At 46.8% G+C, this 19,204-nt stretch overlaps 1 protein-coding gene across 3 annotated transcripts in view; it reads right to left on the bottom strand.

Annotated features, from left to right (window-relative positions):
* Positions 1–7,599, bottom strand: part of LOC129707928 (interleukin-15 receptor subunit alpha-like) — a 67,191-nt gene extending 59,592 nt beyond the window's left edge. For all 3 annotated transcript variants that reach the window (XM_055653397.1, XM_055653399.1, XM_055653398.1), the window contains exon 1: positions 7,131–7,599. In XM_055653397.1, the coding sequence (XP_055509372.1) occupies positions 7,131–7,194 (64 nt within the window). In that variant the 5' untranslated portion in view covers positions 7,195–7,599. The remainder of the gene's footprint in view (positions 1–7,130) is intronic.
* Between the last annotated feature and the right edge of the window lie 11,605 nt (positions 7,600–19,204).

The raw sequence follows: 19,204 nt of genomic DNA, 5'->3' as shown, positions 1-19,204 counted from the left end.
AATGGTAAAAATCTCGGCGTTTTTGCATCTGGTTTTGGCGGAGTAACGAATCAAAGGCAAAAAAAATGACATTCACACACACACGCAGTATTTTAAAAGTATATAGATGGAGGAATGGAGTGGTTTATTTGGCACCGTCATCCTGTTTGCTCTTCAAGAACCACGACCTTACACTTCAAGTAGTTTTTCATTACATGTTCTCACATTTCCCAATTCTCAAACATACTTTAGAGCAGTGCTTGAACTGGTGAATGGTTCACCCAAGGATGAATGAAATTATTTTGGGGTGAATGAGTTAATTTATGTTTTTTGCTCATGTGACAAAATATATTATATATAAAATTATACACAAGGGAGAAAAAAACATAAGTAAATTTAGTCGAGGATGGATGAAATTTTATGATAAAGACTCAAGGGTGAATGACAATGAAATTGTTTAAGAGGTTAGAGATACTGCACGGAACCAGGGCCTTCAGCCCATCGAGTCCGCACCGACCAGCGATCACCCCGTACACTAGCACAATACTACACACTGGGGACAATTTACAATTTTACCAAAACCAATTAACCTGCAAACCTGTACGTCTTTAGAGTGTGGGAGGAAACCTGAGCACCCGGAGAAAACCCACGCGGTCACAGGGAGAAGGTACAAACTTCGCACGGGCAACAACAGTAGTCAGAATCTAACCCGGGTCTCCAGCGCTACAAGCGCTGTAAGGCAGCAACTCTACTGCTGCGCCACCAGCCAGTTTACGAGTTGTGTTTAGTTTACTGTCATGTGTACTAAGGTGCAGTGAAAAGCCTTGTTGCGTACGAACCAGTCAATGGAGAGATAATACATGATTACAACTGAACCATCCACAGTGTGCAGATACATGATAAAGTGAATAACATGAATACTGTTTAGTAAATGAATGAATTAATTAATTAATAGGTTTATAAGTTTATTGGCCAAGTATTCACATACAAGGAATTTGCCTTGGTGCTCTGCCCGCAAGTGACAACATGACACACAGTGACAGTTAGGAATGACAAATAAAACATTAAACAAGATACAGCCAGTAAAGCCCAATCAAAGATAGTCTGAGGGTCTCCAATGAGGTAGATAGTAGGTCGGGACTGCTCTCTAGTTGTTGGTAGAATGATTCAGTTGCCTGATAACAGCTGGGAAGAAATTGCCTCTGCTGTTTGTGCTCTTAGTGGAGTGGTGCCAGATTAGCGTGAATTGGTTTGGCTTGGGGAATGTCCTAATCCCATGTGTTCACTATTGCATTTTCATGGGTGACTCACATAAATTTGTTTGTTTCATTTGGAAGTTGGCCGTTGGTCTTGGGTATTTCTGAAAATTACCCCCAGTTTCTAGACCTTAAAGCCATTATTCTTAGAAAAATAAGAATTGATATATCAAGCCGAGAAGCAGTCTTGCAAGTCATGCATCCTCATGAAGGAAGATTCTTAGAAAGGTCATAAGAGATAGGAGCAGAATTAGGCCATTCGGCCCATCACTTTTACTCCGCCAAACGAAATGACAGCAGACGTGTGGGGCTCCCAACTCCTTGAGGCTATACTCACTCAAAAGCTATCTTGATGTTTGATCTTGAAAGCTATCTAGAGTATGGAAGCTAAGAGGTTGTACAAGACATTGGTGAGGCCACATTTAGAGCACCATGTTCAGTTTTGGTCGCCCGGTTATGGGAAAGAACTTGCAAAGCTGGAAAGGGTGGAGAGAAGATTTACGAGGATGTTGCGAGGGCCTGAGGGCATGAGCTTCAGGGAGAGGTTGAGTCGGATAGGACCTAGCCATCATAGATATTGGCCAAAGCCAAGGATGTGGTCAAGTAGGTTTATCCTTTGTGTTGGCAGTTCTGTCCTTCGGGACATTGGTGGTGAATGGCAAAAGTTCTCTACCACAGAGGATTGTGGAGGCTAGATTATTAGGATCCTTCAGTTTCATTATACAGTATGGAAACAGCCCATCAGCAACCAAATGTACATTAGCTGAATCCTACACCCTAGGGGCAATTACAGAAAACAATTAACCTACAAACCTGCATGTCTATGAAATGCGGGGGGAAACTGGAGAATCCGGAGAAAACTCATGCAGGTCACAAGGAAAATGTACAAACTCTGTACAGACAGCACCCGTGGTCAGGATCGAACCTGGGTCTCCGGCACTGTGAAGCAACAACCTTACCACTGTGCATTTTCAACTGTGCCGCTGTGTGCCTTGAAGAGGAAGTAGATCAAATTTTGAAAGGTCAGGGATTATAGGCCCATGTGATACAGAAAGAGGAAATGAAGCCTGAAGAGATCAGCAAAGATCACATTGAATTGCAGGGAAAACTGAAGGGCAGAGCAGTCTATTCCAACCCCTTTGTTCTTAGTTCTTAGTTTGAATGGCATGTTGGCCTTCATAGCAAGAGGAGTTGAGTATAGGAGCAAAGAGGATCTTCTACAGTTGTACAGGGCACTAGTGAGACCACACCTGGAGTATTGTGTTGCAGTTTTGGTCTCCAAATTTGAGGAAGGACATTCTTGCTATTGAGGGAGTGCAGCATAGGTTCACAAGTTTAATTCCCGGGATGGCAGGACTGTCATATGCTGAGAGAATGGAGCGGCTGGGCCTGTATGCTCTGGAATTTAGAAGGATGAGAGGAGATCTTATGGAAACATATAAGATTATTAAGGGTTTGCACATGCTAGAAGCAGGAAACATGTTCCCGATGTTGGGGGAATCTAGAACCAGGGGCCACAGTTTAAGAATAAGGGGTAAGCCATTTAGAACGGAGATGAGGAAACTTTTTCACACAGAGTCTGTGGAATTATTTGCCGCAGAGGGCGGTGGAGGCCGGTTCTCTGGACACTTTCAAGAGAGAGCTAGATAGGGCTCTTCAAGATAGCGGAGTCAGGGGATACGGGGAGAAGGCAGGAACAGGGTACTGATTGCGGATGATCAGCCATGATCACATTGAATGACGGTGCTGGCTCGAAGGACCGAATGGCCCACTCCTGCACCTATTGTCTATTGTTTAGTTTATTGTCACATGTACCGAGGTACAGTGAAAAACCTTTTGTTGCATGCTAACCAGACAACAGGAAGACAAACCATGATTACAATCGAGCCATTTACGGTGTATGATAAGGGAATGACGTTTTGTGCAAGGTAAAGCCAGCAAAGTCTGATCAAGGATAGACTTTCCCTCACAGGGATACAACATGCTGGAGTAACTCAGCGGGTCAAGCAGCATCTCTGGAGAACAAGGATAGGTGACGTTTCAGATCTTCAGATTCCAGACTCGAAACATCACCTATCCATGCTCTCCAGAGATAGCTGCTTGTTCTGCTGTTACTCCAGCACTTTTTTTGTGTAAAGCAGCATAGAAACATAGAAAATAGGTGCAGGAGTAGGCCATTCGGCCCTTCGAGCCTGCACCGCCATTCAATATGATCGTGGCTGATCATCCAACTCAGTATCCTGTACCTGCTTTCTCTCCATACCCCCTGATCCCTTTAGCCACAAGGGCCACATCTGACTCCCTCTTAAATATAGCCAATGAACTGGCCTCAATTACCTTCTGTGGCAGAGAATTCCAGAGATTCACCACTCTCTGTGTAAAAAATATTTTTCTCATCTCAGTCCTAAATGATTTCCCCCTTATCCTTAAACTCTTTTATCTCTTTTATAAACTAAGGTTATCCTTAGACTTAGCATTGAGTGGAAACAGGCCCTTCGGCCCAACTTGCCCACACCAAACAACATGTCCCATTTACACTATTCCCACCTGCCCGCGTTTGGCCCATAATCCCTCCAAACCTGTCCTATCCATTATCTGTCTAACTGTTTCTTAAACGTTGGGAAAGTCCCTGCATCTGCAGTTCCTTATTCCTACTATCCTTCACCTCCCAGACCCACAATCTTTATCACCGATGTGAGCATGGGCAGCGAGCACAGGGGAACCACCACCTGCAGGTTCCCCTCCAAGCTGGATACCATCCCGGCTTGGATATGTGTCACCATTCCTGGGCCTAGATCCCAGAGGTCCTTCTCCAACAATGGTGTTGGAGTAATCTTATCAGAACAACTGCAATCATTCTTAAAGACAACCTTCCCCGATGCTGCCTGACCCGCTGAGTTCCTTCAGCACCTTGTGGTTTACTATAAATTATGCAAAGCCGCTGTCCCACTTAGGAAACCTGAACGGAAACCTCTGGAGACTTTGTGCCCCACCCAAGGTTTCCGTGCGGTTCCTGGAGGTTTTTTGTCAGTCTCCCGAATGGTCAAAAGTGGTTTCCGCTTCTTCTATGTTCCGGCGATTATTTTAAAAAAATTAAAAAACGGGCCGCGACTAAAAATAGGTTGCCGTTTTAAAAATCGGTAATTTTTTAGTCAAAGCCGGTTGCGATGCTAGTTAAAAGATGCTAGGTGGTTGCTGGATGTTGCAGGTAAGACCTTCCACTACCTGCAACCTACGGAAACCTTGGGCGGGGCGCAAAGTCTCCAGAGGTTTCCATTCAGGTGCCTGGGGCGTTAGGGAGTTTTATCTTTATGTATCTTCCTTGCATGACAAGGGGTGCTCATGCCCTGGAGGGTGGGCGAACAAGTGATATACCTGCAATGGTGGATCAAGTCAATTTTATTTCTATAGCACATTTAAAAACAACTCTCGTTGACTAAAGTGCTTTACATCAGCGCACGTACTAACATGCTACATACAGTGGTACATAGATCTAACAATACATACATTAATACATACATACAGCACTCCCTCAGAGGACCTCAAGAAATGCTTGTGAGTGGAAATAAGTTTTAAGTCAAGACTTAAAGGAGTCGATGGAGGGGGCAGTTCTGATGAGGAGGGATGCTGTTCCACAGTCTAGGTGCTGCAACCATAAAAGCGTGGTTGCCCCTGAGCTTATACCTGGACCGCGGGATAGTCAGTAGCCCGAACTCGGCCGACCTGAGGCACCTGGAGGTAGAATGGTGGGTTAGCAGATTTTGGATGTAAGTATGGAGAAGACAGATATTTTGCTATGTTGAGACAAAGAACTGCAGATGCTGATTAATCCACAAAAGGACACAAAGTGCTGGAGTAACTTAGCCTGTCAGGTACCATCTCTGGAGAGCATGGATATGTGATGTTTTGGGTCGCGACCCTTCTTCAGTCTGCTATGCTGACTGGACTGATCCAATTTTGCTGTACACTTATACTCCTAGTTCCCTCTGCCCACAACAGTCACATGCCTTCACTGTTAGTGTCACGGTCAATGTTGCGAGAAGATATGGACTTCTGCCTGATTTACACTAAAATACTTGATGTTCATACCGCTGCACAAGCCAAATATTATGATCTATCGCTGATCATAACTTAGAGATTCATACAGCAGAGAAACAGACCCTTTATCTCAACTTGCCCACCCCGACCAACATGCCCCATCTACACCAGTCTCATCGCCTGCATTTGGCTCACATCCCTCCAAAGCATTTTATCGGGATGCGTCACAGCTCGGAACAGCTCCATCCAAGACCGCAAGAAATCGCAGAGATTTGAGGATGCAGCCCAGACCGTCACACAAAACCAACCTCCCTTCCACTGATTCCATCTACACCTCACGCTGCCTCGGCAAGGCCAGCAACATAATCAAGGACCAGTCTCACCCCGGTCACTCCCTCTTCTCCCCTCTCCCAGAAGAAGGGGTCACAGTTTAAGGACAAAGGGGAAATCTTTTAGGGCTGAGATGAGAAAAACATTTTTCACACAGAGAGTGGTGAGTCTCTAGAATTCTCTGCCACAGAAGGTAGTTGAGGCCAGTTCATTGGCTATATTTAAGAAGGAGTTAGATGTGGCCCTTGTGGTTAAAGGGATCAGGGGGTATGGAGAGAAGGCAGGCACAGGATACTGAGTTGGATGATCAGCCATGATCATATAGAATGGCGGTGCAGGCTCGAAAGGCCGAATGGCCTACTCCTGCTGCACCTATTTTCTATGTTTCTATGTTTCTATCAGGCAAGAGATACAGAAGTGTGAAAACACACACCTCCAGATTCAGGGAGGTTATTCTTCCCAGCTGTTATCAGGCAACTGAACCATCCTATCACAACTAGAGGGCAGTCCTGGGCTACTATCTACCTCATAGGAGACCCTCTGACTATCTTTAATCGGACTTAACTGGCACTTTACCTTGCACTAAACGTCATTCCCCTTTATCCTGTATCTGTACACTGTGAACGGCTCGAATGTAATCATGTATTGTCTTTCTGCTGACTGGTTAGCATGCAACAAAAGCTTTTCACTGTACCTCGGTACAGGTGACAATGAACTAAACTGATGACCAAATCGAAGGTTGGGCTGCTGGAGAGAACTGGTGTCTCCTGGAATTAAAACATTAACCTGGCGGGTGCTACAGAGAAAACAAATCAAGAGGGACTCTTAAAAAAGTGGTCGCCCTTCATTTCCATTGAATATTTGTTTAACAAAAAAAGGCACTGCATTAGTGTTGGCGATGTGGTTCTATAGTAGCCCCGGCAAAGCTGAGATGGAGTCTCAGTGAAGTTCCAAATATATGCAGGGGGCAATAAGGTTGTTGGTGTTAAAACAGCTCCCAATGTGAGGCATGGGACAGGAAGATACAGAGTGCTGGAGTAACTCTGCGGGTCAGGCAGCATCTCTGGAGAACATGGATAGGTGACGTTTCTGCTCTGTAGACCTGAAACATCACCTAAGAAGGGTTTCGGCCCGAAACGTTACCTATTTCCTTCGCTCCATAGATGCTGCTGCACCAGCTGAGTTTCTCCAGCATTTTTGTGTACCTTCGATTTTCCAGCATCTGCAGTTCCTTCTTGAACACCTACCTACCCATGTTGGCCTGAGGTGCTGTCTGGGTTACTCCAGCACTTGGTGAAGCAGCATCTTCGAGTCTCCTCAAGGAACTGCAGAAGGGTCTCGACCCGAAACGTCACCCATTCCTTCTCTCCAGAGATGCTGCCCGTCCCGCTGAGTTACTCCAGCTTTTTGCGTCTTTCTGCAGTTCCTTGTTTCTAATGTAAATTACAACTGGGAGGGAGAGAGAGAGAGAGGGCGCAGCGTTGATAAACTGCCAGTCTGGTAACTTATTAAATAAACACGTCCTACCTTTGGAAGCCAGGGACTCGTGGATGATTGACCACAGGAGGAGAAACTGCTTGATCCAGGCCATGTGGAGCAGGTGGGTACTGCCTCTTCAACACCCCCTCGCAGTCCAGCCTCTCTGCGCTGCCATCCCTGTGTCTCTTGCCACAGACTTTTATAAAGAGGAGGTTGCAAGGATCAAAAGCCCCCTCTCGCAATGCGCTGCGTCCACAGGCGCTGACCCGCATGCTATAACTTTCACTTTCGCTTTTTTTCCCTCTCTCTCTCTCTCTCTCTCTCTCTCTCTTGTTTAACACTCTCCTTATTTCCGGAAGGGCGATAAATCCCCCTGGCTGGTATTCGGGGTGAGGTCAATGCACAAGTGTCTCGGGTCGCTTTGCTGGGAGTCAGTGTTGTTGCCAGCGAGAGGGCACGTTTAGTACCAGGACATTTCCGCAAACACACACACACACACACATGGGTTGGAAGGGAGGATTTCCCCACGCCCCCTGCAACTGGGAACATCCTTCCATTTGCTTATCCTATGAACACATGTCACATTTCAATTCCCGCTTCTTGGAATGAGAATTCGCATTATTCCTTGCATTGTGCGCTGCTCCCTCTCTCTTACTCTCTGTCTCTCTCTTGTCTCTCTCTCTGTCTCTCTGTGCCTTTCTCTCATTAAGGGTTTGGACACGCTAGAGGCAGGAAACATGTTCCCGATGTTGGGGGAGTTCAGAACCAGAGGCCACAGTTTAAGAATAAGGGGTAAGCCATTTAGAACGAACACTTTTTCCACACAGAGGGTAGGAAATCTGGAATTCTCTGCCTCAGAGGGTAGTGGAGGCCAATTCTCTGGATGCTTTCAATAGAGAGTTGGATAGAGCTCTTAAAGATAACGGAGTCAAGGGATATGGGTAAAAGGCAGGAACAGGGGTACTGAGTGTGGATGATCAGCCATGATCACAGTGAGCGGCGGTGCTGGCTCGAAGGGCCGAATGGCCTACTCCTGCACCTATTGTCTATTGTCTGTTGTTTATTGTCTCGACCTGAAACGCCACCCATTCCTTCTCTCCAGAGATGCTGCCTGTCCCGCTGAGTTACTCCAGCTTTTTCAGCCCCCTGCTGTACTCACTCTATACTCATAACTGCATTGCCGGTCATAGTGCAAACTCCATCATCAAGTTCGCTGACGACACCACTGTTGTGGGGCGTATCACTGATGGGGATGAGTCAGAGTATAAAAGAAAGATCGACTGACTGACAAAATGGTGCCAGCATAATAACCTGGCCCTCAACACCAGCAAAACCAAGGAACTAATTGTGGACTTTGGAAGGAGTAGGATGGGGACCCACAGTCCCGTTTATATCAACGGGTCGATGGTTGAAAGGGTCAAGAGCTTCAAATTCCTGGGCGTGCACATCTCTGAAGATCTTTCCTGGCCCAAGAACATTGATGCAATTATTAAGAAAGCACATCAGCGCCTCTACTTCCTGAGAAGATTACGGAGAGTCGGTTTGTCAAGGAGGACTCTCTCTAACTTCTACAGCTGCACAGTAGAGAGAGTTGCACGGTTGCATCGTGGCTTGGTTCGGCAACTTGTGCGCCCTGGAGAGGAAAAGACTACAAAAAGTAGTAAACACTGCCCAGTCCATCATCGGCTCTGACCTTCCTTCCATCGAGGGGATTTATCGCAGTCGCTGCCTCAAAAAGGCTGGCAGTATCATCAAAGACCCACACACCATCCTGGCCACTCACTCATCTCCCTGCTACCTTCAGGTAGAAGGTACAGGAGCCTGAAGACTGCAACAACCAGGTTCAGAAATAGCTACTTCCCCACAGTCAGCAGGCTATTAAACTTGGCTCGGACAAAACTCTGAACATCAATAGCCCATTATCTGTTATTTGCACTTTAATAATTTATTTATTCATGTGTGTATATATTTATATTATGGTACTAGACCAAGTGCAGACCCGTTGGGTCTGTTCCCCAAAGTGCGGTTGTGTGGGGGGGGGGGGAGGCGGCATGCAGCGTCACACACTAACTACCCCCCCCGCCCGCACTCATGCTAATGGAGGGGAGGAGAGAGAGAGAGAGAGAGATGGGGGGGGGGGGGGGGGGGAAAGAGGGGGGGGGGAAGGGGGGGGAGGGGGGGGGGGGGGGGAGGAGAGAGAGAGATGGGGGGGAGATGAGGGGGGGGGGAGGAGGGGTAGGGGGTAGGGTGTGGGGGGGGGGGGGTTTAGGGGGGGGGGGGATGGAGGGGGGAGGGGGGGGAGGGGGTAGGGGGAGGTGGAGGGGGGAAGGGGTTTAGGGGAGGGAATGGATGGGAGGAGGGGGGGAGAGGAAATGAGGGGAGAGAGAGGGGGGAGAGAGGAGAGGGGGGGTGGGGGGAGGGGGGAGGGGGGGGGGAGAGAGGGGGGGGGAGGGGGAGGGGGGAGGAGGGGGGGGGAGGAGAGGAGGAGAGGAGGAGGAGGGGGGGAGGAGAGGAGGGGGAGGAGAGAGAGAGGGGAGGAGGGGGGGAGGGGGGGGGAGAGGAGGAGGAGAGGGGGGAGAGGAAGATAGGGGGGAGAGGAGGGGGGGAGAGAGAGTGCCTTTTTACTTCAACCCAAACCCAAACAACCATTTGCAGGCAGTGCTTTTTTACCTCTAACCATATTTTCATTTTCAAACCAAATTAAGGGTACTCACAGTGCTGTAGACATTTGTCAGTGTCATTCAAATCAATTTGATTGAGGCACACCACTTGCAGAGACTGATTGAGGCACACCACTTCCTGGTTTTATAGTCCCTCCCCCCTGCTGCCAGCGGGGGCAGCAGAGGGAATGGAGAATTTTGTAAAATCATTAATATCTCTGTCATATTTCATCGATGGGAAAAATCCTCAGCACACATACGGCGGAGGGGGGCTCTGAGTGAGGTGGCCAAAAATGACGGCCGTAAGGTGGCGGCGTTCTCTCGGAAATCGCAGCACAGATCGCCAAAACCAGTCAAGAACAGAGTTTTAGTAATATAGATATGGACACACTGATCTGTTCTGTAGTCAATGCCTACTATGTCCTGGTGTGCTGAAGCAAAGCAAGAATTTCATTGTCCTATCAGGAACACATGACAATAAACTCACTTGAACTCTTGAACTCTTGTGTCTATCCCACTCTGACATATGCCGAGTCCCATGGTGGGTCCATTTGACAACTTTCTGGTAGGAGCTCATCTGGTGAAGAGCTTAATCGGATCCCATGGAGATGCAGCAAACAGGTGCCTGATGCTGAAATACATCCTGCAGCTGGGCATGAGTCACCAGACAGAAATCTGTAGCGTCAACTCTAATTATATCATTTAATGGGGAGGAAGTTAACCTTTGCCTGAGGTCCGATTTATTTTTCTCAGGCGTGTTCAAACCTTGAACCAATGTTTCATAAGAGGTCAGTGCCGAAGAGTAGAGTTTAGAGTTTAGATTATTATTGTCAAGCGTACCAAGGGACAGTGGAACGCTATTTTGTTGCATGCTATCCTGTCATTGAAAAGACTATGCATTCTCACAATCAAGCTGTCCACAGTGTACAGATACAGGGTAAAAGGTATATCGGATAATGTCCGATTAAAGATAGTTCAAAGGTCTCCAATGAGATAGATTGTAGTCCAGCAATGCTCTCTAGTTGTGGTAGGATGATTCAGTCGCCTAATAACAGCTGGGAAGAAACTGTCCCTGAGCAGGGAGGAGCAGGGAGGTTCTACTGCAGTTCTACAGGGTCTTGGTGAGACCACACCTGGAGTATTGCGTGCAGTTTTGGTCTCCAAATCTGAGGAAGGACATTATTGCCATAGAGGGAGTGCAGAGAAGGTTCACCAGACTGATTCCTGGGATGTCAGGACTGTCTTATGAAGAAAGACTGGATAGACTTGGTTTATACTCTCTAGAATTTAGAAGATTGAGAGGGAATCTTATAGAAACTTACAACATTCTTAAGGGGTTGGACAGGCTAGATGCAGGAAGATTGTTCCCGATGTTGGGGAAGTCCAGGACAAGGGGTCACAGCTTAAGGATAAGGGGGAAATCCTTTAAAACCGAGATGAGGAGAACTTTTTTTACACAGAGAGTGGTGAATCTCTGGAACTCTCTGCCACAGAGGGTAGTTGAGGCCAGTTCATTGACTATATTTAAGAGGGAGTTAGATGTGGCCCTTGTGGCCATGGGGATCAGAGGGTATGGAGAGAAGGCAGGTACGGGATACTGAGTTGGATGATCAGCCATGATCATATTGAATGGCGGTGCAGGCTCGAAGGGCCGAATGGCCTACTCCTGCACCTAATTTCTATGTTTCTATGTTTCTATCGGGAGCTGTTTAACAAAGAACTGCAGATGCTGGAAAAATTGAAAGTAGACAAAAATGCTGGAGTAACTCAGCGGGTGAGGCAGCATCTATGGAGCGAAGGAATAGGTGATGTTTCGGGTCATGACCCTTCTTCAGACTGATGTGGGGGTGGGGGATGGGAAGAGGAAAGGAAGAGGCGGAGACAGTGGGCTGTCGGAGAGCTGGGAAGGGGAGGGTAAGGAGGGTGAAAGCAAGGACTACCTGAAATTGGAGAAGTCAATGTTCATACCGCTGGGGTGTAAACTACTCAAGTGAAATATGAGGTGCTGCTCCTCCAATTTACAGTGGGACTCACTCTGGCCATGGAGGAGGCCCAGGACAGAAAGGTTGGATTCGGAATGGTAGGGGGGGAGGTGAAGTGCTGAGCCACCGGGAGATATGAACATTGACTTCTCCAATTTCAGGTAGTCCTTGCATTCTCCCTCCTTCCCTCCCCACTTCCCAGCTCTCCCTCAGCCCTCTGTCTCTGCCTCTTCCTTTCTTCTTCTACCCCCCCCCCCCCCCCCACCACCCCCACATCAGTCTGAAGAAGGGTCTTGACCCGAAACATCACCTATTCCTTCACTCCATAGATGCTGCCTCACCCGCTGAGTTCCTCCAGCATTTTTGACTACCTTCTGAATCAGGAGGCGTGTGTTTTTAAACTTCTCTTTCTCTTGCCTGTGGGGAGAGGAGAGAAATGGGAGTGACCGGGGGTGAGACTGCTCCTTGGTTATGCTGGGGGCCTGCCGAGGTAACGTGCAGTGTAGATGGAGTCAGTGGAAGGGAGGGTGGTTTGTATGAAGGTCTCAGTTACGTCCACAACTCTGCAATTTCTTGTGTTAAATGGAGCTGTTCCCAAACAAGGCTGTGATGCTACACGATAGAAAATCCCATTGAGCCTTCTCTGTGATGATTGCGACTGATCTTTCTGAGTGAAGGAAGGAACTGCCGATGCTGACTTTCACCGAAGATAGACGACAAATGCGGGAGTAAAGGGCCTGTCCCACGAGCATGCGACTGCATGCGGCAAGCGAGACCTACCATGTTCGCTTGAGCCATACGGCCTCGTAGGGGACGGTCCCACTTCGATCGCCGGAGCCGTATGGAGATGCGTGGAGCTGGTCCCGACATCGCGCGGGGCTTCGAAAAACTGACACTGTTCAAAAATTCCACTCGGCCACAGCCTGCCGGCCCGCAACCGCATTGAGGCCGTACGCACCGCCTCGACGGGCGTACGCACTGTCTCGACGCAGTATGCACCATCTCGACATCGTACGCAGCGTCTTGACGGTGTACGCCTAGCGCGAACTTCCCGCGGACTTCGTTCGAACTTCACGTCAACTCTAAGGGATCACTCGACCTCCGTGCAGCCCCAGCTTCTGGTTTGGTCGTGCTTGCCGCATGCAGTCGCATGCTGGTGGGACAGGCCCTTAAACTCAGCGGGACAGCAGCGTCTCCAGAGCGAAAGAATGGGCGACATTTCGGGTCAAAAACCCTTCAGCTCTCTGGCGAGAAGGAATGGGTGATGTTTCAGACCCGAAACGTCACCCATTCATTCTCTCCAGAGATGCTGCCTGTCCCGTTGAGTTGCTTGATCATTAAGAGTTTTGTGTTCATTTTGGTCACCCTGTTAGGGGAAAGGTGTTGTTAAGCTGGAAAGGGTGCAGAGAAGATTTATGAGAATGTTGCCGGGACTTGAGGTCCTGAGCAATGGGGAGAGGTTGAGCAGGCTCGGACTTTATGTCACCTGCATGGTCATGAATAGTCGCCCAAACCTTTCTCAGGTCGCCCCTGGATTTTCAACATGTTGAGAATTTTCGGTCACCTGCTGCGACTATGATGGGTGCCGGCAAGCCGCCGAAAAAATCGAGTAAGTGGGACAAAGCAGGCAACTGGGACTAGTGCATGCAGCATGTTGGGCGGTGTGGGCAAGTTGGGTGCATGGCCTGTTTCCACGCTGACAATTAGCCTCAAGCCGACTTTATCCATAGCCCTTAGCTTCGTCTGTAAACCATAAATAAACCAATGCCACTTTAGATTATATTCAGTGATTCACTTCTGTAGCTGTCTCGGCAGTGAAGATTCTCATTCAAACCATTTTTCAGTCTATTTGTTAAAACATTTAAATGTTTCCATTTCCAAAACTTGGCCATTGTCACGTATATTCTCATAGTGATCGCTGCACAGCCCAGAGATTTGGGAAAGGCGGGCCACATTTCCCCTCCTGCCATTCCCCATGGAATGCGTTTAATACTTGGTTTATCTCTGATTTAGTCTATCTCCAGTTTATTTCACTTTGAGTGAAATATCAATGACCTGCTCCTGACCACTGTTTCTCTCTCCACAGATGTGCATAGTGCTTCTTTAATACCTTGTCTCTAGGGGTGAAGGAAAGAGCGTTCACGTCGCAGCCCTGTTTCCACCAATCTTTCCACCACCATGCACAAGAAGCGACTAGACAGACACCATTGTGTGCAGGTCCCGCAGCTCTGGCTGCACAACTTCTAATCTTATGTGTGGACCTTGTCTCTATCCTCTGACTCAAAGCATAAACTCTTTCTTTTCTCCTTGAGAGCTCCTACCTTCTTCCCCGTTACTGGGCCCAGATATGGAAAGTAAGAATGGTGGCGAGACAATTAATAGGTTTATCGTGGTTTAGGTTCCACAGCACAGCGAGCATAGTTTAAATAAACATTGGGGGTTGTAACCAGCTGAGGGTAATAAAACTAACTAGGGGTACTGACATTTATGGCACCTATTTGTAATACAAGTTGAAAGACCCCACAGCCATCAGGCTATTAAACCTGGCTCGGACAAAACTCCGATTATTAATAACCACTTTCTGTTATTTGCACTTTATCAGTTTATTTATTCATGTGTGTATATATTTATATCATGGTATATGGACACACTTATCTGTTTGTAGTAAATGCCTACTATTTTCTGTGTGCTTAAGCAAAGCAAGAATTTCATTGTTCTATACAGGGACACATGACAATAAACTCACTTGAACTTGAAGAATGGTATACTAAGTAACAGGGAGAATAATGTTAAAGACAACTGGCGAAAGGCAAGGATGAAAAGTTATAGAGGTATTGATCAATGGTGACATTTAAAAAGTTAAGAATTCACAAGTAACCATGGTGTCATGAGAATATAAAAATACTGTAGGTACTGTGACTCTTTGAAACACTTTGGGTTCCCTCAGGGTGTATGCTAGTGCACACTGTTAAGGCCTTCAATAAACCGATTTGTTCGAGAAACTCACCACTGATCTACAAGATGTTTTATGTGGTGTCTGTTCCAAATTGAGTTGGGCCCCAGGTAAAGCCAGATTCAGGATAAGGGTGTATCACAAAATTCCCCCTATCTGTTTGACGCTATTTTTAACTGTGTAACGTTCAGCATCATGAATGGTGTTTGCACGTTCGCCCCGTGATAGCGTGGGTTTCCTCCAGGTGCTCCATTGTCCTCTCAGGTCCCAAAGACGTGCGGGTTTGTAGGTTAATTGGCCTTGGTACATTGGCCTTAGTGGGTAGGGAGTGGGAAAGTGGGGTAACATAAAACTAGTATGGATGGGTGATCGATGGTCCGTGTGGACTCTGTGTGGACCGTGTTTCTAAGCTGTATCTTTAAAGAAAACCTAAAAGAAACAGCATGGAAACTGGTCCTTTGACTCACCGAGTCCACGCCAACCATCGATCACCCGTACACTAGTTCTATCCTGCACAGCAGGGACAGTTTACAGAAGCCAAGTAAGAAACCTGCACATTTGGAATCTGGGCGGAAGCCAGAGCACCCGGAGAAAGCCCACACGGTCACCGGAAGAACATCCAAACTCCACATAGAGAGCACCCGTAATCAGAATTGAACCTGGGTCTCTGGAGCTGTAAGGTAGCAACTCTACCGTCTACCGCAGCGCCATTGTGCCGCCTCTTACAAGGAACTGCAGGTGCTGGTTTAGGAAAATACACATATTGGCCATAAGGGATACTAGTAGAATTAGGCTATTCGGCCCATCTAGTCTACTCTGCCATTCAATCATGGCTGATCTCTCTCTCCCTCCTAACCCCATTCTCCTGTCTTCTTCCCATAACCTCTGACACCCGTACTAATCAAGAAGGGCTGGAGTAACTCAGGGAGTCTGGCAGCATCTCTACCACTGCACCACTGTGGCCACCCACTGTATTTCTAAGCTAAACACTAAACTATTAAATGACAGTTTTGACTGATGTTGTATAAACAGCGGGGCCACCCACACGCACAGATCCTCTGGCCAAGGGATAGACTGGCGGAGATCATAGGATAACACAACCTCTCCCCCAATGTGAACTATACTGGTTTGCCAGTACAGATTCCCAAAGCGTTTGCAGAAAGACCTGGGCTAGCTCTTTAATGTTCCTCCCCAAATGATTTATTCTCAATCACAATCACCATCATACCTTGATTTGCAACGTTCTCCTTGTTTCCCCCAGCTGCTCCAGTTTCCTCCCATATTTCAAAGAATTGCAGGCTTGTAGGTTAATTGGCTTCTGTAACTTGCCACTGGTCTGTTGAATGCAAAAGTGGGATAATGTAGAAGAGTATGGGTGATCGTTGGTGGGTGGGCCGAAGGGCCTGTTTCCACGCTGTTTCTCTAGACAAAGAAAGTTAGCCTGCACATCGACACTCCAGGAAGTTTAAAAATATTCGACATGTTATTGCAACACGATAGCAAACCTCTACAGATACAATTTGGACTTTACTGTGGAGCTTTATACTTTAGAATTACAGTGGGGAACCAGGCCCTTCGGCCCACTGATTCCATGCCAACCAGCAATCATCCCGTACACGTGCACTGTCCTACACACTAGGGACAATTTACAATTTTACCAAAGCTAATTAACCGACAAACCTGCACGTCTTTGGAGTTTAGGAGCAAGCCAGAGCACCTGGAGAAAGCCCATGCGGTCACAGGGAGAACGTACAAACCCTGTACAGACAGCACCCGTAGTCAGGATCGAACCTGGGTCTCTGGCGCTGTGAGGCAGTAATTCTACCGCTGCTCCACTGTGCTTCTTTATGTAGAAAGTAGTGCCACCATTACCATTGGAAAGAAATTTACCATTACATTTCTTCAGATTGGTGAATTCAATGTTCTTATCATTAGGCTGTTAGCTACCGAAGTGGAAGATGATGTCTGAAGAAGGATCCCGACCCAAAACATCACCCATCCTTTTTCTCCAGGGATGCTGTCTGACCCGCTGAGTTACTCCAGCACTATCTCTGGTATATATCAGCATCTGCAGTTCTTTGTATAGAAACATAGAAAATAGGTGCAGGAGTAGGCCATTCGGCCCTTCGAGCCTGCACCGCCATTCAATATGATCATGGCTGATCTTCACCTATCGCTTGCCAGGCTCTTCACCTCTCTTCCCACTTTCTCCCTGCTATTAGAATCAGTCTGAAAAAGGATCCGGATCTGAAACGACACCTCCAGGGATGTTGCCTAACCCGCCGGGTTACTCCAGCATTCTGTGTCTTTTTTTGTAAACCAGCATAACAGTAAGAAGAACAGTAAGGATTAGCAATAATTTCTGGCCTTGCCAACAACATTCACACACAACAAAACACAAAAAACATTATTTATTGCATGTTCTTTTGTTTAGAATCACTAATCCTCAAATAAATTGCCATGATGTTGTAAATAGCTCATTCTAAGCTTCCCTCCAGTCTAGTTTCAGTCAATAAGATACTGAGTCAAATTTGCGCAATTAAACTTTATTTTGGAAAAACACAATAACAGTTCCCCACTACTATACCTAATCACCGCGGGTTTGATCCTTGTATCTGCATGGCCAAGCCCTTCTAGCCTGGTGCAAGCAGAGACACTCCAAAAGGTCACGCAGTCCAAAGCGTTCTACCAGAAGATCGCCACAGGACCTCGTGGGAGCGGCCTTTTATAGGTCCCTGAACCTTGAGGGGCCGAACCATATGGGGGTGGTCTCTTTACAGCCCAATAACAGATATCGATTAACACAGTACATGATAGACATTTCCCTAACCCAATAATACAGTGACCAATACAATGTATCTGACAAAGTTTCTGGATGCAAGTTAACAGAGATGAATTATGCAACACGTGCCTGGATATTCAAGAAACCCAGACAAGGCTCAACACTTAACCCAATCAACATCTAGCAAAGTAAAGCTTTGCAACAATATTTACAATGTGTATTTAAGAAGAAACTGCAGATGCTGGAAAATCGAAGGTACACAAAAAAGCTGGAGAAACTCAGCGGGTGCAGCAGCATCTATGGAGCGAAGGAAAAAGCCAACGTTTCGGGCCGAAACCCTTCTTCCCGAAACGTTGCCTTTTTCCTTCACTCCATAGATGCTGCTGCACCCGCTGAGTTTTTACAATGTGTATGTCTGGTTTGCATTCACCCAATCCGTTTCATGCAATTTACACCTAATTGTAAGAATCTGCAGATGTCCCATTCTTTCATTGCCATTCTTATCTGGACCACAGACAAGCTGGCACCGTTCAGCGGCTTGTCTCAGTTCTGCAAAAGGCACATTTAAATTGACCAAATGGCCTAGCAGCACTGAAGCCTTTACTCAATTTTAGTGTCCTGTTTGGCCAGAATTAACAATGTCATTTCTAGATCTGAGGTAAACAGTCACCAAGTTGACTTAATTGACATTTTAATCTGCGAAAATATTTTGACAGCTACTCATGAAATATATTAATAACACTTTTAAACCATGAATGATTAGAAATTCATTCCCCTATGGTAGTGTTAAATGTGTCCTATAATGGTGATATTAGTCTGCCGTCATTTAGAAAGGATTGATTGTGACCTTGGGAGGCTGTTTTTGTTAAAAAAAATAGCAAGCTCTTAAAATATTTTTGTGATTGTCAATTTGATTTTACATTGCTTGACAGCTTTTGGCTTTTATTAATTTGAATGCCTTGTTCAAACTTTTGGTCAACTTCCATTGCAACAGAAGGCTGTGGAGGCCAAGTCAATGGATATTTTTAAGGCAGAGATAGACATATTCTTGATTACAGAGTCATAGAGTGATACAGTGTTGAAACAGGCCCTTCGGCCCAACTTGCCCACACCGGCCAACAATGTCCCAGCTACACTAGTCCCACTTGCCTGCACTTGGTCCATATCCCTCCAAACCTGTCCTATCCATGTATCTGTCAGTAGGATGACAGGGGATATGGGGAGAAGGCAGGAGAATGGGGTTAGGAGGGAGAGATAGACCAGCCATGATTGAATGGTGGAGTAGACTTGATGGGCCGAATGGCCTAATTCTGATGATCTCATGAACTCTCCCTCATATAACCTAGTGGTCTGGTGTCAATTGGTTTATTGATTATGTTCTGGTGAAATACTTTGGAATATTTTACTGCTGTATTAATGCAGGTTATCCCTCCGAACCAGTACTAGTCCGAGCAACTGTTAAATATTGTTATAGCACCTGCCTCAACCACCTCATCTGGGAGCTCTCATCTACTGGAGCGCAGGAGGATGGGGGTGATCTTATAGAGGGGTATAAAATCATGAGAGGAATAGATCGGGTAGGCGGCCCAGAGTAGGACCAAGAACCAGAGGACATAGGTTTAAGGTGAGGGGAGAAAGATTTAATGGGAACTTTTTCACGCAAAGGGTGGTGAATTGCCAGAGGAGGTAGACAAAAATGCTGGAGAAACTCAGCGGGTGAGGCAGCATCTATGGAGCGAAGGATG

Source organism: Leucoraja erinacea, chromosome 22, assembly GCF_028641065.1.
Source record: "Leucoraja erinacea ecotype New England chromosome 22, Leri_hhj_1, whole genome shotgun sequence".
NCBI lineage: Eukaryota > Metazoa > Chordata > Chondrichthyes > Rajiformes > Rajidae > Leucoraja > Leucoraja erinaceus.
This window is presented reverse-complemented; position numbering and strand designations above follow the sequence as displayed.